The sequence below is a fragment of the Anopheles arabiensis genome, chromosome 3, assembly GCF_016920715.1.
Source record: "Anopheles arabiensis isolate DONGOLA chromosome 3, AaraD3, whole genome shotgun sequence".
NCBI lineage: Eukaryota > Metazoa > Arthropoda > Insecta > Diptera > Culicidae > Anopheles > Anopheles arabiensis.
This window is the reverse complement of record NC_053518.1, coordinates 55,178,706-55,202,993: the sequence shown is the minus strand read 5'-3', so window position 1 is coordinate 55,202,993 and position 24,288 is coordinate 55,178,706. Positions and strand designations below refer to the sequence as shown.

Here is a 24,288-nt window from a genome sequence, read left to right as displayed (position 1 = left end):
TGGTACAGTCATCAACTCGAACGACTCAATAACATGCCCATCATGGGTTCAAGCTTAGAATGGACCGTTTCCCCGTAGCAAGGATCGACTATCCAGCTGAGTAGCAATGAATTCAGTCTCGAAAGCTTGATAGGCCGGCATGTCCACATAGGACGGTACGCCAAATAGAACATGCTAGAAACACATTTATGAAACCTGTTACAGTTCACACAGAGAGCAAATAAAAACCAACTTGCTCGTTTGGTGGTTAACTATGAACTGATTTAATACTAAACATGGCATAGGCTACTATGCCTAGGAAGTGAAATTTTGCTGAGGAAAAATCCCACTGTTAGGTAGTCATAGTAGTCATAGCCTACTACAAAACCGAATGGTGAATTTGGCTCGAATCGAAATTCCGAATTTTTGAATGGGAAACATCAATAACACCAGCAACAGTAACTGTACAGACGATAAGGTAATTTCACCATCTATCAAGCAGTTTAAGAGCAATAAGTCTGCTTGCAGTGACGAGCTAGAGGCCAAGCTCTTCAATACAGGGCCGGTGAGGCTTACCCTCGAAATGGTTGGTGCATTCATGATTATAAGAATCTGGGAACAGAAAGAACTGCTAGAAATGAGTGGACGCTGGGTTTCATTCACCCATGATATTTATCTTTAAAAAACAGACAGGCTGGAATGCTCGAATTTTCGTGCCATCACAGTATTTAATGCCGCCTACAAGATCCTGCCCCAGACCCTGTTCTGCACGTATGCGTCCCTAGCTACAAATTTCGTCGGCAGCTACCAAGCAGGGTTTGTTGGAGGCAGATCCACCACTGACCTTTTCATCGACTTCAGGCAGCCTACAAAACCTTAGTCTGGTATGAGCTATAGAAAATCTTGCAGCGGTACCACTTTCTTGGGAAGTTGATCCGGATGGTAGAAGCCACTATGAACGAGGTGCAGTGCAAGGAAAGAGTATCAAACTTGATGTCGGAATCGTTCAAAACGCACAGGGTACTGTTGACGAACACAGGTTCTGAGACAAGGTGACGGACTGTTCTGTCTGCTCTTCAACATTGCCCTGGAAGGTGTCATTTTTTATGCAGCCGAAGAAATTGTTTCATGTTGAAAGTCTGTTTCATGGTTAATGTTTCATTATTAAGAAACAGCGAAGGTGTGTGAGGCGTATAAACGCAGGTGACTAAAATGCAAATCAACAATCATTGATCAGACTCAGACCAACTGGGGAGCAGTTTATTACTTGACGGCGACAGTCTCGAGGTCGTAGAGAAGTTCTTCTTTCTTGGTATGGTTGTTACTTCGAACAACAACATCAGCAGCAAATTCCGGTCAGGGTAATCGTGTATACCATGGGCTTCATCAACTGCTGAGATCCAGAAGACTCAGCCTGCATGAAATGTGAGATATAACGCACATTGATTCGCCTGGTGGTCCTCTATGGACACGAGTCCTGGATCGTTCGAGCGAAAGAAGTAAACGCTTTGAGCGTGTTTGAGTGACGCATTTTCCAACCACCTTTGGTGGTGTGTTCGAGCATGAAGTTTGGAGGAGAAGGATGAACAACGAGTTTGCTGAGCTGTACGGCAAACCGAGCATCCTGACGGTGGTGAAGGCTGACAGGATACGATCGCTGGGGCATGTTATGAGGACACCGAACTCATGTCTCGCCAAGAAGGGGTTGGTAATCTGGATCAGATAAAGTAAGTTTTGTCGGAGAATGGGTATCTACATGGTTGAGATGCTGCAACTACTGACCGAACATCATGGAGAATTGTTGTTCAGGCCATGTACGGACGATGTACTCGATCGTAAAAGAAAATATCGATAAAGATAGGGGAAACAGGACTGCATGTGAAGGTGTTTGAGTACAGTCTCGAGTGGTACAAAAACACTCGGGATTCTGTTGCAAAATCCTGTAACCGGGCCATCTTAAGCTAGTCACTTTTATAAAATTGTAGGCAAGGCTGATCAGCGTTACTTTCCAGCGGTAGCTTGGATGATTTTGGTTTAGTTTACATCCATACAATGGCAACCACATCGACTGTAGAAAACGCAACGCCGACTTAGTTTTTAGTGTTTTGAAAGGTATGGAGAAGAATGATAGAAATTATAGTCAGAATTGAATAATTGAACGTTTTTCCGTGGTCTTCTACGACGTGTAAGTAAAGTTTTCCAATAACGCAAAAGTGGAGCAAAAGTTCCAATAAGCAAAGTGTAATTGTGGAGAAAATGAAACCGACTGATTTGTTGCTGCTATTGGGAGACTTTAACAAACCATCTCTCTCCTGGATCGCTTCACCATGTGACGTCAACTGTTTTATCCCTTCGATGACCGACAATGATGGATCGCTAACGGATGGAATGGTGCTTAATGGATTGTCACAGATATCGGGAGTGAAAAATGCTTTTGATCGTCAACTGGACCTTATTTTCGTAAACCAGAATGCTAAATCGGCCAGCTCAGAGATTTCTGAATCCAACACACCGCTTCTTAATCTTGACAATTACCATCCGGAATTAGAATTAGCAATATCAATTCAAACTTCTGTTTCTGTTCCGTTCGCTCGTTCTAACCCTAGAGTAAAACGTTTTGATTTTCGTAAAATGAACTTTGGTGCTTTTGAGCAATTTATGTTGAATTCGGTCCTTAATTTTATTGAATCAGCCCCTTCTATCGACGATGCCGTGAATCAACTTAATCATGTTATCCTTTCATCCTTCCCTCTTTGCTGTCCCATCCTAAATCCTCCTCCTAAGCCTGCGTGGTCGAACAGATCCTTAAAAGCTTTACGAACGGATAAGAAGGGTAAACAGCGTGCATATATGCATACTCGCTCTCAACATGCCCAACGGGTATACAAATATGCTTCCACAGCATATCGTATTTACAACAGAGCGTGCTATAAACTATACATCATGCGTCTCCTATTAAGATTTATCTCTGACCCTCGATCTTTTTGGCGATTTGCTAATAATCGTCGCAACTCTATCGGCATCCCTTCCATAATTTCCCTTGGCGATGAAGTGGCTGATACGCCCTCCAGCTGCAGCGAGTTATTTGCTAGACATTTTTCTAGCGTATTTGTGGACCCAGACTCCAGTCCAGTATCCTTATCTGATGGCTTAGCATATGTACCAAGTGATATAATTTCCTGCAACACAGTGGCTATCGATGATGAGGTCATTTACTCAGCATTGAAAAAATTAAAAAAATACTTTTCGTCGGGTCCAGATGGCATACCCGCTTGCATATTGAAAAAATTCAGCACTTTGTTTGTTCCCATACTTAAACGCCTGTATGTGAGATCCTTTCAAGAGGGAACCTTTCCAGCTGTTTGGAAAATTGCTTGGATATGTCCTATTTTTAAAAAAGGTGACCGTTCAGTCGCTTCAAATTATCGTGGTGTGTCCATTCTATGTGCTATGGCTAAGGTGTTTGAGTCACTCGTTCATACTGCCATTCTTCCATGCGTAACAAACTATATAACGCAACATCAACACGGATTTATGCCTAAACGATCCACCACGAGCAACCTAATGCACTTTGTGTCTTCATTAATGTCGAATATTGCATGTAATCGTCAAGTGGATGCAATATATACTGATTTTAAAGTCGCTTTTGACAGTCTACCACATGACCTGCTAATAGCTAAGCTAAAGAAATTAGGAATAGGCTATCCTTTAATAACTTGGCTAAATTCATTTATAGCAAACCGTAGCTACACAGTCAAAATAGAGAATTTCCTCTCTTCTACATTCATAGGCCAGTCGGGTGTACCCCAGGGAAGTGCGCTTAGCCCTTTACTGTTTATCTTATACATAAACGATTGTATTAATGTTCTACCTGCTGATGGATATCTTCTATTTGCTGACGACTTAAAGATATTTCTTCCTGTGTCCTCTATTGTTGATTGTCAAACGCTTCGCGTTTGAGTTTTTTAAATAATTTTTCATCTTGGTGCTCGTCTAATGGGTTAGTGCTTTGTCCCCCTAAATGCTGTGTTGTCTCTTTTGGTCGTCCTAACAGGAAAATTACATGGAATTACTTTTTTGGTCAAACTCAGATCTTTAGAGAGTCTTCTATTAAGGACCTTGGTGTTTGGCTCGATGACTCCCTCACATTCAAGGATCAGATCAATCATGTCGTTGCTAAAGCGAACAAAGCGTTGGGACTAATAATTCGTCTTGCCTCTGAGTTGAGAGATCCGCTATGCCTGAAGGCGCTTTACTGTTGCTGGGTTCGATCTATTCTGGATTACGCTAGTGTTGTGTGGACCCCGGCTGGAGGTGTCGCTATGCAGAGACTAGATAGAGTGCAGAGGAAGTTTACGCGTATCGCTATTCGTAGATTTCTGCACGGACATAATGCACCTGTGCCCTCTTATTCTCTCCGCTGTCGTATGTTGGGCTTGATGGAAATCGAATCCCGGCATTCACACGCGCAGTCTTTCTTCATTGCCAGCCTCCTGACTTCCAATATCGATGCTCCTTCGCTCCTCAGCTCCATTCCTATTTACGTCCCTTCTCGTCGTCTCCGCGACAGACCTCCCATTTTTATCCCCTCCCGCCGTTCTGTTTTTGGTCAGAGAGATCCATTTTTGAGAGCTTGCGCAGCATTTAATGAAGCTTATGATTTGTTCGACTGCCACGTCCCCTTGTCCAGTTTTCGCTCTCGTCTTTCTGAGTCCTTGTCTCTATCATCAACCTCCCATCCTTAACACTTCCTTCTTCCTTAGTTTGTAAGACATATTATTGTGAAACCCTAGGCGGCTGACAATATGAAATAAATAATAATAATAATAATAATAATAATAATAATAATAATAATAATAATAATAATAATAATAATAATAAAAATAATAAGTAGTCCCAAAGTCTATATAATACAGAGGTCGAGTCGTGCAGAACATTTGATCAAAAAGCGTGGGAAAGTTTTGACAGCTGGATGAAAAAGCTTCAATAGTTTCATCGTAGCATACATTGAGGATTTAGTTGTTGTGCATGCTGTGGTCTGAAACAAATAACCTTCTTTTATGAATACAGTATACGCTCGGTAATCTGAACTTGATTGAGTGCAGATTATCGAATAACGTTTTGACGTGATTTTTTGTCTTATTTTTGTCACGGTTCATGAGTTAATTGTTACATTACATACATTTTCAGGTTCTTCAAAGAAGTTTATAATTTAAAAAATAGAAAGATATTTATATTTTTAATCATAGTTCATTACTTTTAACCGAATACTATTCACCTCATGGTTTTGATTGTAATATATGCAGATTATCGAGTTGCGGATTATCGAGCGTGGGGATTAAAAAATGCCGATTACCGAGCGTATACTGTGACGGGTCATGCCTATACAGGCTTTTGATAGTTTAGTCGATCCTTACCGGATAGTCAATCCTTACTTAGGGCGACGGTCCATGGGATGGTCATGTTGTTAAGATGTCCGAGTTGACGATAGTACCGCGAGATCTGCATTAGGTCAGGATCAGTTCCAGGACCATTATGGGCTCAGTATAAGTTCTGTGTGTGGGTTCGGGATCAGTTCAAAGGCCGGTACGCTTTTTGGAGCCGTTATACCGGTATATTTAAATACAATTTCAGTACCGGTAGGCTAAATGTATAAATAGTTGTGCAATTTGCAGGGGTACAGATGTGCTCGAATAGATTTAAAGTGTCAGGAAGGTACATTTATGAATATTTTAACACATAGCAATTGGAATTTGTTTTATCTCCGCAATCACACCCATTTTTACCATAAAATACCACAAATTTACGACAAAAGACTTCGTTGTACCTACAATATGATGATGGTAAGGTTCCTAAAGTCGTTGTATTGTGTTACTATACTGTTGGTAAACAAAAATATCTCAAAAACTGTGTTTAATATACATGGAACTTAGTTTTGAAGCTGTTTTCTTATAAATAGTAAGAATCACATCGATAATATTGATTTCTTACATTATTTGACCGTAAAAATGTATAAATATGAGGGATAAAAATATTGACTAAAAAACTGTATTAAGACTGCCGTCTATCCAAGCCAGGAAGAGTGTGTTTGATTCCAAGTCGATGTTTCACTCAGTTGGATATGCGAATTTTGGCCTTTTTTGGTAAATTACATACAGGAAACTCATTTCTGTTGCTTATTTTCGTAAAAACAAAATGTTAACAATGTCCCGGAAAAAAATCTTAAATGTTTTTTTTAAATAATTTTATAATTACGGCCACTTTGGAACATCCCTGTTTTGCGTACCTGTAATGGCACTATGGTAAAACAAACACATAAAAATGCGAAAAAATAGTCAAAAGGCAATGAATGAATGAAAGGCAATAAATCAGTAACATTTCATAAAAGCTATGTTAAAACAATAATAATTGCATTGTTATGTTTTCATTTAAAAAGTTAACAAAAATGTTAGTTTATTATGAAATCCTAAGGATTTTGGAAAATGTTAACACATTTCACAAAATATTGAGGTGTTTCTGTCACTATAATGGAATGGCCCAATTTTAAAACTTTTATAGCCTTTTTAAAAGACCAAAGAACATTTCACAAGCGCATTTTAGAGCGCAGTTTAGAGCCATTTCTTGAGAACCATCAAGACCATAACACCACCATGGAAAGACCATCCATCACACCAAGACCAGAGAATCCTATCACGACTTCGGATAGGACTCATCCGGCTCACCCACACCTTTTTATTACAAAAATCCAGCCTTCCACTATGCAGTTTCTGTTGCGTCAACATAATCGTCCGTCACATCTTAACCGAATGCCATGGATATTCTGCGGAACGCATCACCTGCAAATTGGACCACAGCACCGACACCATCCTCTCACCAGACAGCGATTGCCAGCGTAAACTTTTAAAATTCCTTCGTATCTTCTTCTTGGACGGGATCCTTCGTATCACTAATCTCCCTGTGATACGAAATACAAAACGAAGTAAGAGGTGACGCTCACGTTACGCTCACGTTACGCTCATAGGCAAAGTGTATGAATATCAGGTGGTCTCGTCCCATACAAATTGACAACTAATTTCGAAATAAAAAAAATCTCCTTTTGACAGAATGGGTGAAGTGAATTTCCATAGGAACCGTTCGCTTTGTTCTTAGCAACACATACGTAGTACACATTGGTGTCCTCATCGACGGCATTATTTTGATCCAAAAATGGATTTTAATTAGTTCAGATTTGGTTTAGCTTACAGTAACATATATTTTGAGTGCTTTTTAAGGTATTTCAGTGCAAATAACGAAGATTCTAAGATTGTTTGTGTGTAAGGCAAGTCGTCAGAAAGCTTGTTTGGGGAAATGTTTTCACCCATGCTGTCAAAAAGTGACGTTCAACTTTTGCTATAAAAAACAGGCTATGAGACCACCTGATATTCATACACTTTGCTCATAGGTGACACGATTGTTCACTATAGGATCTTCCTGTACGAAAAAGTTACTCACTATAGAACGGTTTTGCTAAACAACTATGGGTGCTTGGATGATTTTTATTTCTTTGCGGTGTTTCCATTCTCCGAGGCAACAAGCAATGGTAGAGTGATTGAATCATTGAGACATTCAAATAAAAAGACATCATTGTTTTTTTCTACACACGGGTTGAAAGTGTATCAATAATTATCAAATTATTCCCAGTAATTCTAAATAATTCTCGAAGGGGAGTGATACGAAAGACCCCGGGGGGAAAACGAAGTAAGAGGTGACGCTCACGTTACGCTCACGTTACGCTCATAGGTGACACGATTGCTCACTATAGGATCTTCCTGTACGAAAAAGTTACTCACTATAGAACGGTTTTGCTAAACAACTATGGGTGCTTCGATGATTTTTATTTCTTTGCGGTGTTTCCATTCTCCGAGGCAACAAGCAATGGTAGAGTGATTGAATCATTGAGACATTCAAATAAAAATACATCATTGTTTTCCTCTACACATGTGTTGAAAGTGTATCAATAATTATCAAATTATTCCCAGTAATTCTAAATAATTCTATGGTGGAGATTCTACCTCGCTCCATCCATTTTATCATGCGTAGTAGTGTTTTATTGTGTAGTTCAAAACGTTTAAATAAAAAGACTTGCTTCGAACTATCATGTACTTGCTTCCTGTACCATCATCCAAATGCAGTCAAATGCTTGCTTGAAAGGATTGCCAAATCGTACGCTATGAACGTTTAACAATTGCAATTTTTCATTGTACATTAACCCAAAAATGCTGGGTACCATGCAAAATAGTGGAACCATCGGAGCTCCATAACTAGGACTAAGTGAACAACTTTAAAAAATGTATATAACGGGTTTATATTTCCCACGGAATAATATACAATAATAATATACACGGAAAAAGGACATTCCTGGGCTATGGGTTTTTTTATATGAGCACATGATGAAGCAACAAAGTTAAATGAAGTTAGTTTAATTGATTTTATTTGCATTTAGCACTCCTGGATAGCTGCTTGGTACACAAATAGTCTTGCAGAAGATAGGGCACATGTCATGACATTTAATAGAAGCTATTCCATAAGTTCAGAATGACTAAATTAAATTTTCGTAAGTCCTATATGGTTGTAAAAATGGGCAATGATGGCGGAATAGTCGAACATCTTCTTCTTTGCCATAAAAACCGTTGTCGGCCAAGGCCTGCTTGCGCCACACCGGTTCTTTTAGTGATTTTTTGATAACCCATAGCAGGATAATAGTCAGTCATACTAGAAACTGAACCCACGATTGGTATGTTAAGTCGTACGAGTTGACGACTGTACCACGAGTACAGCCGCTAGTCAAACATACTGAAAAAGAAAGTGGACCACGATTGCTAATGTAATGGAAACACTAACATTTGTAAATAAGACAAAAATATGGAAGGGCTATAAACAGGGATAAGAATTGGATGGAAACCTGTGCCAAGATAGCAACACGGTCATAAAAAGTATCAGTAAAAAGACATCAAAAGAGTGCAGAATTGCTTATCTACATGTTTGGATGAAAACATTTAAACGAGCCCTGCAGTCAGTACACACGTCTTAGGTTATGTTGCGAAACTCTGCAACCGGGCCAAATTAACTAGTCTTTACAAACAACTCTAACCAAAACCACATTCGTAACAGACAATAAAGTCCACAGATAGTTTTAAGTAAACCGAGACTATCCGGTATAAGGTATTTTGCAAGCTACAAAGGCTTGCAAAGAAGAATATTATACTTTAAATATAGAATTAATCATCCGATTGAAAGAGACGAATGAGGCTAATTGGCTCAAAGTCTCTATAAAAATAAAGAATCAAAAATTGATACTTTACATTTTTTTAATACGGATACTTCCGCATCCGTAGACTGTTGTTTTTTTTTTTTATTGTTTTTAGTTTTGCAATTGATTTTTATATTTAACTGAAATTGATGACTATGATTTACTTCAAATCTTACTTACTTCTCCGGCGCTACCACCGCTTTGCGGCCTGGGCCTGCAACAAGAGTGTCCGAATCCACTCAAATTCAAATCTAATTGTATTTAAATATTTGCTGAATCTCTGCTTTCAAATTTCTTTTAACGGTGAGCAACATTAAGAAACAACAAGTTACGGACAACATCGTATAATATTTATAAATGTATATTTCTTTTCATATGGTTTATCCTCATCCAGCTCACTTTTAATTGGTATATATGAAACTTATTCTTCTTCTTTGGCGCAACTACTGTTTGTTATAGTATTCGTATTGTTGCTTTACAATATTTTTTCTATTCTTCTCTTGCGAGGTTATATAGCGATATGGCTTTAAAGTTCAGCATCCTGGGTCATACAGAACTATTCCGCAACAGGTTTAACTTCACTAACCTTCATAAATTAAGACTCTCAGCATAGGCCTTACGTTCCAATGCAATACTAGTGCATGGTCTAATTTTAAAAAAGTACTTCTTCTTCATCTTTGGCACAACAACCGTTGTCGGTCAAGGCCTTGGCTTTCAGTGACAATGTGGGTGGGTTGATTACCTTAGTTAAGTTGTAACATTTTTCAACATACAAAACATCTTGATAAATGATTTAAATACAGTGGCCTCAAACGGAATTGCTGATCAACTTATTCTTCGTGTTTACACTAGGTTTACGGGCGTCTTTTATATACTTATCTCTACGGACACCCGTCAATTTGACGTGTGGATAAAAATGCGTATTCCGAGTGGTTTAAATCATGAAACCCCTATTTTATTAAAATAATGAATCGTTTAACATGTTTTGGTTTCCATGAAAAAAAATCTGCGCAATGCTAATTTATTGTAATAGTCGTTATTGTTTAACCGAATCGACTCGATATCTTTTCGATGTCACATTTTGACCGATGTCGGCGGGAGCTTCGAAAAACACGAGGAGTAAGTTGATCAGTACTTCCGTTTGAGGCCACTTTATTTAAGTCATTTATCAAGATTTTTAAACTTCCGATTTTTTAATAAAAACAAGTGTTTTGTAGCTTTCTTTCATTCCTTAGTTTACTTTTAATGAAAAATGTTACAGCTTATTTAAATAAACTAAATGTTACCAAGCCATCCGTCAATTGAACGGGTTCCGTAGAGATAGGTATATCACATTTGTATCTGAAAATCTATGAAAGTTATGAAAATAAAACTTATGCTACAAACTCATAATATGTTATAATAAATTTACGAAAAGTAAAAATCAAGATTAAACAAAAGTTATTTTTTGTATTTCACTTCAAAGTTTAAATTCCGTCAAATTGACGGGTTCCGTAAACCTAGTGTTAACCAATCTAAATAAGTATTCTTATCCACTCGTCAAAATGACGGATGTCCGTAGAGATAGGTATATAAGAGACGCCCGTAAACCTAGTGTTAAATACAGTTTACAGATTGGATGCATAATAGAATGCAACATATTGAATCAAATGAACTTTATTTCAAATAACAGCTGCTTTAAAAAAATATATATGTTTTTCATTTTCTGCAAAAGAGAAATAATGTTTATTGCAATTTAGAATAATATTTACATCTAATAATGTAAACATTCAACAGATAATATGATACATGGTATGATTAGTTCATTACACGTGTGGGTCCTAATATCCATAAATAAGGCTGATGTTGTCTGGGAGAGGATCCATAAGTTCAATTATTGGATCCGGTGGCTTTTGTCAGTCTAGCACATCTTTAAGTTTCACATACAAGCAACAGGATAACACCATACCAAACACTTGTATTGCGCTCAATCCAAGCCCGATGGCACCGAGAATTATCAGGTGATATTTAAGGTCATCCATCATCCCGTATATGCAACCCTATCAAAGAGATATTTCGTAAGGTAAATGCACGATTAGACCAACAGGAGGACGCAAAACGCTTTTGTTCAGTATTTAGTTAAAATGAAAATATTTGCCGCACCGTATAGTGTATATTACTGGGACCATCACGTAAACCACAGTTGGAAACCACGGTTATGCAGCACGAATCTGGTACCAAGCGCCCTTCAGTTGGTTTTATCAGATTTTTGCGTCGTGACCGCAGCCATACACTATGTCGCCAGTCTTCAAATCGTACAGCGCCACAGCAGGAAAACTTTTTGATTAGAGAGTATTTGCAGCAAAATCCCGACGGTTTATGTCGTCCAGATGCATCGATGTAGTATCAGTCACATATTAGAGGAAACAAGAAAGGCAAAATAGTAATAATAAAGAATAGAAGCATAACATTATTTATTGACATCTATTAATAAGTTAGTTAGTTATTTATCCGGCGCTACAACCGCTTTATGGTCTGCCTCAGGAGTGTCCGAAACCGCTCACGGTCTCGCACCTTCACGCCATCCAGCCATCTTAATTTGGACCTACCACGCCTCCTCTGCCCTTGTGAACGGCCTAAAAAGACTTTACGGGCTGGGTCGTTCGTTTCCATGCGTACAGCATGGCTAGCCCACCGGTGCCTTGCGAGCTTAATTCGCTGCACGACATTAAGGTCGGCATACATTTTGTCCCACAATGTCTTTCCACACATACGGGGCCAAATAATCTTTTGCGCATTTTCCTCTCGAACGCGGTTAAGAGGAATTCGTCAGATTTGGACAGTGTTGGAGGTCTGAGAGACGTATGTGAGTATCGGAACTATGTAGGGGCTATATAGTCCCAGCTTCGTCCGTCGTGACAGGTTCTTTGAGGTTAACTGATTTCTCAGGCCGTAGAATGGCTGGTTGGCAACCCGCATCTTTGCACGCAACTCAATTAATGTGTACTACGTAGAAAATACGAGGTAAAATGAGGAGTAGTTGTAATCATTATTTAAGCAGCACATATAAGATACCTTAACCTGTTAAACATTGCGAGGGTTGCGAGTCATCTGTTCAAAATCTTATGGTATTTTAAATAATCTTTATTTTTTATTCATAAATTATTTTGCGGTGTTGTTCGTCGAAAAGATCACTTTTTCAATTTTTGTGGATTTAATGCAAAATAAAATGTGTAACAATGCGCCAGGGGGACGAGCTTGTCTGTCTCCTATTCAAATTGGCATTCGAGAGAACCATCCGGGACTGGATGGTGGAGACTTCGGGAACCATCTTATATAAGTCAACCCAGATCCTGACATACGCTGCTATTATAGACATCATTGATCTGCGGCTCTCCTATGTAGCAAAAGCCTACTAAGGGTTGAGCGGGTGGCAGAGAATCTCGGATGGCAGATAAACGAGGCAAACACCAAACTGACAGTGGCAACCTTGGAAGGATCCTTGGAATCGTATGAGTGGTAGGACAATGGAGGAGCCGTTATTATGACGAGCGATACGAGATGTACGCCGACCTCTCTGTCGTCCAGCGTATTATTATTATGTATTGTTTAATCTTCAACGGGCCGTATGACCTAATTAAGATAAGCAACAGTATACAAAAAAAGTAAATATCAAAATCAAGATTTGTATCGCAATTTACTGTGGCCACGGCAAAAGCTGGAGACGTTCCTTGAAGCACTGAGTTAAGATGTTGAAGTCTAAGCAATCCGAAATAGTGTTGAAAACAGCCGATATGCAGAACATAGGGTCAGACCGACCAGCGCTGGAACAAGGTTGAGCGAGCCGTAGAGTCTCTCTAGACCTAAGTGTTCGAGGCGGTGCATAGATATCGACTTGATGCAATAAAGGCGATGAGTCGATAGAGCCATTTAGCAAACCAGCGATGAAAGAGCACTGTGCATTACGTCTTCTAACCGAAAGAGGTTCAAGGCCTAGAGGACGATACCGCGCAGCATACGTAGGAAGATAATTGCGATCCTGCCAGCAGTGGCGTATTAAGGGCATCGGGGGCCCTAGGCGGTAAGACGAGTTGAATTCCCCTGTAAATGGTAAATGATGTTCGGGGGAGGGGGGGGGTGGTTGGTACTGGCACTGAACTTGCTGTTGGGAAATGGAACAGTAAACTTGAAATGCCGTCGGGAGCCTTTTTTTGCTTGTCCCTTGTCGCTAGTACTCTGTCCATACGGCATACATGTAATACATACGGCTATACTATAGACTAGCGATCTACCGGGGCCTCTAAATCGGCGGGGCCCTAGGCGACCGCCTAGTCCGCCTACCATTAGATCCGCCACTGTCTGCCAGGGACGTAGGCGTAGGGCATATCGCGTGAGCTTACGTTGAATCGCCTCAAGCCGAGCAATTTAAAAAGCAGTATGACTTTTAAAAGCAGAAGACGTATGTGCGATTAATTAGGTAAGACTTAAGCCACTGTACGAGAGAGCAGGGAAATCCTAGCTTATTGAGTTTAGCGAGAAGAATTGCGTGAGTATTATGCTTGTCGACTCCATGTTGTACGCATGGAAACGGACGACCCAGCCCGTAAAGTCCTTTTAGGCCATAAGGACTGAGGAAGCGTGGTAAACCTCAATTGTGGAGGTAAGATGGCGTGGGGGCGTCTGCCGTTAAAGCTGGGATAATGGATTGACAGACGAAGGCGTGAGACCGTCAGCGATTTCGTACACTCCTGAGGCAGGCCAAGACCGTTAAGCGGAAATAACGCCGTATAAGTAAGTTAGTAAGTATCAACAAGGACTTTCACTACCGCCGCAAACATGTTAAAAAATATCAATTCAAATATCAAAAACCCCAGTACAGACTGTACATTGCATTAACTGGGAATACTGCACAATTATTGTGATGCAAATAAAACATATGACTGAAGTTGATAAACAAACTCCCGCGATAAGAACGTGATTTCGAATGCCCTTGAATTTACTTATGTTTCTGAAACAGATAAAAATACTTCAAGTTTTACGTACGTACCTCTTGCTGCATACTGTCAATAGCCTTTGTTTGTTGTTCACTTACAGCGTAGTGTTCCATGAAAGTAGCATTAAGTGTGTGTTGGAGCTCTGTCTCAATTTGCGTTTCATATATATAGGCTAAGCTGCCTACTATAATCTCCAATAGAAATACAATCAGCAAAACAAAAGTGTACTGAAAATAGAAATAGAAAAATAAAACCACAATTTAGGACAGTACTGCTGCAGGAGAAAACCAAACTGTTCGTCATTTTATATGCACATTTATTTAAATGTTTAATATATGTTTTTATTGATTGATATATAACACAGGGTTCTGTTGGCAGTGTTGTAGCAATACCTCGCTGATACGGGGGTGGATCCGAAGTCTCTAGAAGGCTATCATAGGCTCTCCACCTCCTACACCCAGTGGCGGATTTAACGGTACGCGGACTGAGCGGCCGCGGGGGGCCCCTTCTATTTAGGGGCCCCGTGGATGGTAATTTCAGCATATACAAAAATATGTACAATAATCTCATCGAGAGCTTCTGTGCCCAATAAGGACCCATGGACGAAGAGACTCATACTTGGTGTTTGGTACTTGGTGTCTAAAAATGATATCGAGCTAGCCCTTGTTTTTTATTATTTCGTTTCATAGACCTGACAAAACGATCAAGCATAATTCGTAATTCGTTGTTAGGCAGTGTGTTAGATCGTCATGAAGAAGTTTTTGAGCTAGGCGTTACACTGGACTCTAATTTACTTTCCGTTCACACGTTGACAACACTGTTAACAAGGCATACAAGATGCTAGGATTTATCTTTCGACAATTCCGATAATGTAGTCATATCTTAACTCTTATGTCGTTGTTTACTTGTCTTGTGCGCTCATGGGTGTGTACTGTTCAGTACTTTGGTTCCCGAATCGCACTACGATGATTAACAGAAAAGAGGCAATACAACGGAAGTTTACAAGACTTGCTTTAAAATGCGAGCAATTAAGAGGACTCACAACTATGCCAAGTTATCGCTCACGTTACCTTCTGCTTGCTGTAGGCCAAGCTCGACGCTCGAGCATCGTTTTAAGGTAAAGAAATGTATATTCGTTGCTAAAATATTAAAAAAAAAATACGAATTACACGTTGTCTATTAGACAAGAGCAACATCTACGTGCCTTCGAGACCTCCTCGCTCTCGCAACTTGCTTGTTTCCCGTCGAACATTGCGAGGGTTGCGTGTGGTATCATCTGCTCGGGATCTTATAGTATATGAAATAATCTTTGATTTTTGCTCATAAATTATATTTTTTTCGGTGGTATTCATCGAAAAGATCACTAGTTCTAATTTTGTGGATATTTGCAAAATAAATGTCAAAATTCAGGTGTTTAGTATGCTACAAATCGCACTGTTATACCTGCTCTCGGGGTGCTATAATTATAACTACCGTCAAACATTGCGAGGGTTGCGAATGATATCATCTGCTCGAAATCTTATGGTATTTCAAATAATCTTTGATTTTTACCAACAGATTTTTTTTGCGGTAGTATTTGGCGAAAAGGTCACAATGTAAATTTTTGTGGATTAAAAAAAAAATGACAAAATTCAGGAGTTAAGTATGCTACAGTTTGCACTGTTATACCTTCTCTCGGGTTGCTATAATTATAATTGCCCCGCCATGCAATTGACAGCGATTTGCGAGGGCGCGCGAGGGCTCGCACGCCATACAAGTTCACCGCCCCAGAGCCCTCGCATTAAAGAGCTTGCGAGCCTAGGAAGTTTTTTTCGCCGCTAGTTTTAGCAGTTATAATTATAGCAACCTGAGAGCAGGTATAACATTGCAAATTATAGCTTACTAAACACCCGGCATGCAATTGACAGCGATTTGTGATGGCGCGCTAGGGCTCGCACGCCATACAAGTTCACCGCCCCAGAGCCCTCGCATTAAAGAGCTTGCGAGCCTTGGTAGTTTTTTCACCCCTAGTTTTAGCAGTTATAATTATAGCACCCCGAGAGCAGGTATAACAGTGCGATTTGTAGCATACTAAACACCTGAATTTTGACATTTTAGTTTTAAAAAATCCACAAAAATTTAAATAGTGATCTTTTCGCCAAATACTACCGCACAAAAAATAATCCTTCAATAAAAATCAACGATTTTTTAAATAACATAAGATTTCAAGCACATGAAATCTTTCGCAACCCTCGCAATGTTTGACGGGCCCCTAAATTTTGAGATTTTCTTTTGAAAAAATCCACAAAAATTTAATCAGTAATCTTTTGACTAATAACACAGCAAAACAATAATTAATAAATAAAAATAAATATTTTAAAATATTTTTAAAATATCTTAAGATTTTGAGCAGATGATACCACTTGCAACCCTCGCAATGTTTGACGGGTCCCGTCAAACATTGCGAGGGTTGCGAGTTCTATCATCTGCTTGAAATCTTATGGTATTTTCAACAATATTATTTTTATTCATAAATTATATTTTTTGCCGTTGTAAAACCTCGAATTTTATCAATTTGAATTAAACGTTCAAGTTATAACAAAGGCACAAAATCGCAAAGTAGAAGAATAAACAGAAGGCTGAAGGTGTTGTCAGTACAACGATCCGTAAACGAATGATCTTTATTTTGACATTCAGATTATCGCACAGTTGTCACGGTGATGGTAATATTCTGATCCGGCATATTGGGCACTATGGTCTTAATAGGGGTCAAATCTCCAGGATATTACAGCTCGGCTATCCTGACAAACAAATTGACCTCAATTTGAGCGGCTTTACTGTAGAAATCTTCAATGCTTATTGAACAGAGCTGAGAATGAGAATAACTCACATACTTTCAATCACAACTGCTTTTCTGACCAACATCTCCTCCGGAAGTCTTGCTGAAGTTTACGGAAGTTACAGCCAAGCATAAGGACGATGATGATATCGAAAGGTGTTGATCCTGAATGATGTCGTCATATGATGCGTAAAGTTGGGTCAATTTCAATCACAGCTGCTTTTCTGACCAACATCTCCTCCGGAAGTCTTGCTGAAGTTTACGGAAGTTACAGCCAAGCATGAGGACGATGCTGATATCGAAAAGAACTGATCCTGAATGATGTCGTCATGTGATGCGTGCGGTTGAATCAATCTCATAGTGGGTGTAAGTACTGCTGCCGCTGATCGGCATCTCCTCCAGAAGTCTTGCTGACGTTTACAGAAGTTACAGCCAAGCATAAGGACAATGTCGATCAGGATGAACCTGAATACTGAACGACACCACGATGATTGTTGTTCAACAGCTCAGCATGCTACAACTGATGCCACAGCACTCGAACATGACGCGGCGGTAGAGGGTGGTAGCGGGGTCAATCCATTAAGTGGCGGAAGGCAATACACACGATGAATCGGAGGCGATGACAACACGGCGTGCGGTGCACATGCAATAACAGAAGTGATGCGCGAAGCTTTTCCAGTATTCCAAGTATGAGCGATGATAAAAGAATAGCCAGCGGCCGTATTCATACTAAATGGCGGTGTCGTCATTGTCGTGCAAGATGAACAAGATGGCGGCCACACTAAATGCAAGGCTGGTGTCTTTGGGGTTGCAGGGATCGATATCGTTGTGGCTGGTGAATCTGGCGTAATCTGGTCTAGCCATGAGGCAAATCGTTGCCTAAACATCGAATTGGCTGCCTATACCGGCAAGCACACACAGAAGCTTCTCGTTTTTGCGCATTGCAATGGCAGGTGGTAGCGTCATCTCACACACAAACAAACAAACTCTTCGATACACAATCTTGTGCCGTGCTGGATTGGACAGCAAAGCAGGTGCAGGCGATAAGACGTATCCCACTTCTGAGATGTAAAACCTCGAATTTTATCAATTTGAATTAAACGTTCAAGTTATAACAAAGGCACAAAATCGCAAAGTAGAAGAATAAACAGAAGGCTGAAGGTGTTGTCAGTACAACGATCCGTAAACGAATGATCTTTATTTTGACATTCAGATTATCGCACAGTTGTCACGGTGATGGTCATATTTTGATCCGGCATATTGGGCACTATGGTCTTAATAGGGGTCAAATCTCCAGGATATTACACCGTGTTATTCGTCGAAACGATAACCATATCCAGTTTAGTGGATTTTTGCAAAATAAAATTTCAAAATTCAGGTGTTTAGTATGCTACAAATCGCACTGTTATACCAGCTCTCGGGGTGCTGTAATTATAACTGCTAAAACTAGGGGTGAAAAAACTACCAAGGCTCGCAAGCTCTTTAATGCGAGGGCTCTGGGGCGGTGAACTTGTATGGCGTGCTAGCCCTCGCGCGCCCTCGCAAATCGCTGTCAATTGCATGGCGGCCCGTCAAACAACCATTATTAGTGTGAATCAACATGGTTTTGTACCCAGGCGATCTACAACGACTAATCTACTAGAATTTGTTAGCAAATGCCATAAATCTATCGATAACGGTTTACAACTAGATGCTATTTATACGGATATCAAGGCAGCATTCGACAGTGTATCGCACTCCATCTTGCTAGCGAAACTCGACATACTTGGTCTCCCAAACCCTATGATAATGTGGCTTAGATCGTACCTTACAGATCGTCAATATTCTGTGAAGTTAGGCCCGTACATGTCAAGTCCAGTGCATGCATCTTCTGGAGTCCCGCAGGGCAGCAACCTGGGTCCTTTGCTGTTCCTTCTTTTCATCAACGACGCGACATTGATCCTTCCGGCTGATAATCATCTACTGTACGCAGATGACGCGAAAATTTTTCGTGTTATTCGTGAACCAGAAGACCACGCCCGACTGCAAACTTCCTTGCATGAGTTCCAGTGTTGGTGCAACCGTAATGCATTATCCCTATGCACACATAAATGTGAAGTCATCACTTTCAGTCGTTCTCGCTGCCCATCATTGCATGAATATGCGCTTGATGGACAGTCCTTGGTGCGAAAACTATGTGTTAAGGATCTAGGTGTTTTGTTCGATACAAAACTATCATTTAAGGATCAGCTGGATCACGTAGTAGCCACCAGCAATAGAATGCTAGGAGTAGTTATCAATATGACTCGCGAGCTTAATGATATACCTTGCACCAAGGCGCTCTATTGCTCACTTATCCGGTCGTTGATGGAATATGCAAATATCGTATGGTGGCCAACTGCAGCGCGTCCGTTAGCTCGATTGGAATCAATCCAGCGCAAAATTTCACGATTTGCACTTCGCTCATGGAACCAAAGGCTCGATTACCGGACTAGGTGTTTACTACTCGGGCTACCCACCCTAAGTGAGCGAATACGAAAAGCCAGGTTGTCGTTCATCACGGGACTTCTCGACGGCCGTATTGACTCTCCGTCACTACTGGCTGCCATCAACCTGTACGTTCCGGCCAGGCCGCTCCGGACTCGGGCAATGTTGGCCCTCGACGACCGTAGAACGCAATTTGGCTCCTCTGACCCGTTCTTACTTATGTGCCGTGCTTTCAACGCAGGTAGCGACGCTTTTGAGCCGAGGATTTTGCCAACTGAATTTAATGATCGTGTTTCTGTGTTAAATTTGGTTCCATAGTGCACATTTTTATGTTCTATGTTATTGTAATCCATTGTAAAGAACTCATTGTAAAACATTACTAAAATGGTTCGAGAGGGCATTATTGTCCATCGATAGACAAATAAACATAAACATAAACATAAACATAAACATAAACATTACCACCTCACCAACAGGGGGCCTCAACTCCTTTTACCTCTTAGGGCCCCCAACACCCTAAATCGGCCACTGCCTACACCTACTCAATACGTAGGTAATCCGTACGTAATCCCCGTCGTACAGAACGGTAACATGTCTCTCAATTAACCTAGCTTGGGTATACGGGGAAATCCAACACCTTGGGCGGATGGGTTGCATGTAGTGTTGAGTCAAGTAGCTCTTTTCAAGGAACCTTACCCGTCAAACATTGCGAGGGTTGCGAAAGATTTCATGTGCTCGAAATCTTATGGTATTTAAAAAAATCGTTGATTTTTCCCGTCAAACATTGCGAGGGTTGCGAAAGATTTCATGTGTTCGAAATCTTATGGTATTTTAAATAATCGTTGATTTTTATTCAAGGATTATTTTTTGTGCGGTAGTATTTGGCGAAAAGATCACTATTTAAATTTTTGTGGATTTTTTAAAACTAAAATGTCAAAATTCAGGTGTTTAGTATGCTACAATTTGCACTGTTATACCTGCTCTTGGGGTGCTATAATTATAACTGCTATAACTAGGGGTGAAGAAACTCTCGCCATGCAATTGACAGCGATTTGCGAGGGCGCGCGAGGGCTCGCACGCCATACAAGTTCACCGCCCCAGAGCCCTCGCATTAAAGAGCTTGCGAGCCTTGGTAGTTTTTTCACCCTTAGTTTTAGCAGTTATAATTATAGCACCCCGAGCAGGTATAAGAGTGCGATTTGTAGCATACTAAACACCTGAATTTTGACATTTTAGTTTTCAAAAATCCACAAAAATTTAAATAGTGATCTTTTCGCCAAATACTACCGCACAAAAATAATCCTTGAATAAAAATCAACGATTTTTTAAATAACATAAGATTTCGAGCACATGAAATCTTTCGCAACCCTCGCAATGTTTGACGGGAAGGCTCGCAAGCTCTTTAATGCGAGGGCTCTGGGGCGGTGAACTTGTATGGCGTGCGAGCCCTCGCGCGCCCTCGCAGATCGCTGTCAATTGCATGGCAGGAATGTTTCTGTGCTTCTTGTTGTTCTCCGCCTGCCAACCATCTAACGTGATCATGTTCGTCCTTTGTAGATGGTGTCATCTGCATACCGGACGGATCATCCGATTAATACGACACTAGCGACTTGGACGGCTCGCTTTGGACCGTGTGTTTGCATAGCACCTGTGTACATATATAAAACATACCATTTTTCTATCTATACATTTCTAATAAAAGAAAATGCTAATGTAGTTGATATGGTATAATTAAAATAAACGCCGTATCTTACAAATTCTGGCAAAGTCAACTCCTTTGCAACCATTTATTTGTACTGATGTTCTGTAATGATGGTAGTGTAAAAATTAACTAATACTTCTAAGATTAATTTAAAACGGTAGAGATATTCCTTAATACTTTTTTATTCCCTTACATTAGGCATGATGATATCCCGTATTTGTAAAAAAATGGAATAGATCGTGTATCACTCATTGTAATTTACATTTGTTCCCGTAAATTAGCGATTTGTTGAACTAATTTTTATCCATGACATGTATTTTTATTATTAAACGTTCATAATTTGTTTAAAATATATTGTTAGAAACTGCCGTTCTAACTCGGAAAAATTGAACAAAATTAATTTTTTAGGTTGGCACTACAGGTGCACCAAAAAATTAGTTTATTTCTCTATTCTCCGTTATCTTCGCTCTTGGGTGTTTTTATCGCAATTATCCCATTTTGCGCGGTTTTCTCCCTTTTTATGCCCATGTCCATACACAAAACATCGCCTTAGCTGACAGTTTGTTGGAACCTTATAACAGTTTCCAACATATATGTTTGATATTTTGTATAATAATTACATTTTTTTGTAATTTTGTAATTAATCTTAGTCGGTATAATAATTACAAAATTACTGCAAAAACATGACAGTACGCCCGGTAGAAATATCTCGTAAATTACTCTTTTTTATCTTTTACAAATGATATTTACTGTTTGGATATGTGTTTTTTTATTCAGGAGGAATAAATGCTTATATTTGAAATTATATAACAGTAATGAAATTAATAACTTATTAACAAAATACTTCATTAATATGTAGAAAATAATAACTTCACTCTTTGCTTAATCGACCGTGTATCGCACACTTCTCACCATGCTCAACCGAGCGCATATCGCGCACCGCTCACCACGCTCAATCGAGCGCATATCGCTCATCGCTCACTACGGTTTATCGAGCGCGTACCGGACACCGGTCACTACGCTCAATTTTGCGCACATCGCTCACCACGATCATCGGTCACTATGGAGCTACTCGATTTTCTACACGAAGCGATCAAGGTAGCTCACTACGCAACAACTTTGACGATACATTCATGTAGCTCTGCTGGTTGCTCCGTGGATAGGTAGCTCGGCAAGTAGCTCCGTGGAAAGGTAGCTCGATAAGTAGCTCCGTGAATAGGTAGCTCGACTGGTAGTTCGAATGATAACTCGGTGGATAGGTAGCTCTGCAAGTAGCTTCGTGGATATGTAGCTCGACTGGTTACTTACTTACTTATCCGGCGCTACAACCGCTTTGCGGTCTTGGCCTGCCTCAGGAGTGTCCGAAACCGCTCACAGTCTCGAGCCTTCGTCTGCCAGTCCGTTATCCTGGCCTTAATGGCGGACGCCTCCACGCCATCTTACCACCTCAATTTGGGCCTACCACGCCTCCTCTGTCCTTGTTGACGGCCTAAAAAGACTTTACGGGCTGGGTCGTCCGTTTCCATGCGTACAACATGTCCAGCCCACCGGAGCCTGGCGAGCTTAATACGCTATACGACAGTGAGGTCGCCGTACATATCGTATAGCTCGTCATAATATCGGCTCCTCCATTGTCCTTCCACACATACGGGGCCAAGTATCCTTCTGAGCATCTTCCTCTCGAACGCGGCTAAGAGGACTTCGTCAGATTTGGACAGTGTCCATGTCTCAGAGGCGTATGTGAGTACTGGTACTATATAGGTACTATATAGTCCCAGCTTCGTCCGTCGTGACAGGTTCTTTGAGGTGAACTGCTTTTTGAGCTCGACTGGTAGCTCCGTGAATATGAAACTCGGCTGGTATCTCTGTGCAATGGCAACTGGACAGCTATCTCTATGATTTGGTGGCTCGGTTAGTGGCTTGTTGCGACGTATTTGTAAAATCATTTGCCTGGAATAAATGCTTTAATATTCCCTTAAATAATTTTTACATAGCACCGCAGCTGGGGCTTTAGTTATATCATTAATAAAATACTCATTTAAAAAATGATGTTTCTCTCAAATAATCATCTGGAAGTTTTTACTCTATTTGCTTGTCTTCGTGATATTTCAGATGGATCAATATTTTGGTGTGAATCTTTAACTGCTTTGTCTATCTTACATCAACAAAGTACAATTATTATTCGTCGCTCAAGAATACTTAAATTATAAATTCCCAAAACATTTCTCTTGTCAAAGAGCTACCTCCTGAGTGAGCGTGTGAACGCTCAGTTAAGTGCGCGGAGCGATTGAGGTAGCTCTTCGTTCACTACCCAACACTAGTTGCATGGCTAAATTGAGAGTGGAATAGATGATTGATCTTCATGACTCTACCTGGGAGCGTCTGTTCTCCATGTCAGGATCGGCTTCCCCCCAGCGTATGTCTCTTCCCGAAGGGCTGCGCTAGCTTCTTCCATCTTGGCTCGCTGCATGACTCTAAAAAGCCAGTGAGCGTAGGCTCTACGACGAGATTGGAGGTTAGGGGAGAGGCCTTGCAAGCCACCCTCGTAAAACCATAAACACCCACATGGACATGGAACTGCAAAACCCTATCATCGGATGTGAAGACCCGAATTGCGTTCGATGAGGTCTGGGCCCGCGGTTTGGAAATAGTAGCACTTCAGGAGGTATGCTGGAAAGGTGTGACGGTATGCCAGTACCGTAGCAACAGCACGATCTACCAGAGCGGTGGAGAGGCGCACGAGCGCGGTACAGCGTTCATGGTGCTGGGTGCGATGCAACAGTGCGGTGGCCAGTCAACGAACGGATGTGCCTGAGCATTACAAATGTGCATAGTCCGCAGCTTGGGAGCACCGATGGCGAGAAAGAAGAATTTTACACGCAGCTGGAGAGGGAGTACGACCACTGCCCACAACATGACGTGAAGGTAGTCATCGGAGACCTTAATGCTCAGGTCGAACAGGAGGAGACATATAAACCAACGATTGGAAGCTGACAAATGACAACAGCCCCAGGCTGATAAACTTTGCCTCCTCTAAGCACATGACCATCCGCAGCACCTT

The 24,288-nt window shown here is 40.6% G+C and overlaps 1 protein-coding gene across 11 annotated transcripts in view; it reads right to left on the bottom strand.

Moving 5' to 3' along the window:
* Window positions 1-9,611: 9,611 nt before the first annotated feature.
* LOC120900754 (CD151 antigen-like) overlaps window positions 9,612-24,288 on the bottom strand; it is a 32,345-nt gene continuing 17,668 nt past the window's right edge. For 9 of the 11 annotated variants that reach the window (XM_040308191.1, XM_040308193.1, XM_040308186.1 and 6 more), the window contains 3 exons: window positions 14,295-14,468; window positions 11,411-11,584; window positions 9,614-11,307 (listed from right to left, as the gene is read on the bottom strand). In XM_040308191.1, the coding sequence (XP_040164125.1) occupies window positions 11,164-11,307; window positions 11,411-11,584; window positions 14,295-14,468 (492 nt within the window). In that variant the 3' untranslated portion in view covers window positions 9,614-11,163. Of the gene's footprint in view, window positions 11,308-11,410; window positions 11,585-14,294; window positions 14,469-24,288 lie in introns of all 11 variants that reach the window. The other 2 variants (XM_040308184.1, XM_040308194.1) reach the window with 1 other exon arrangement.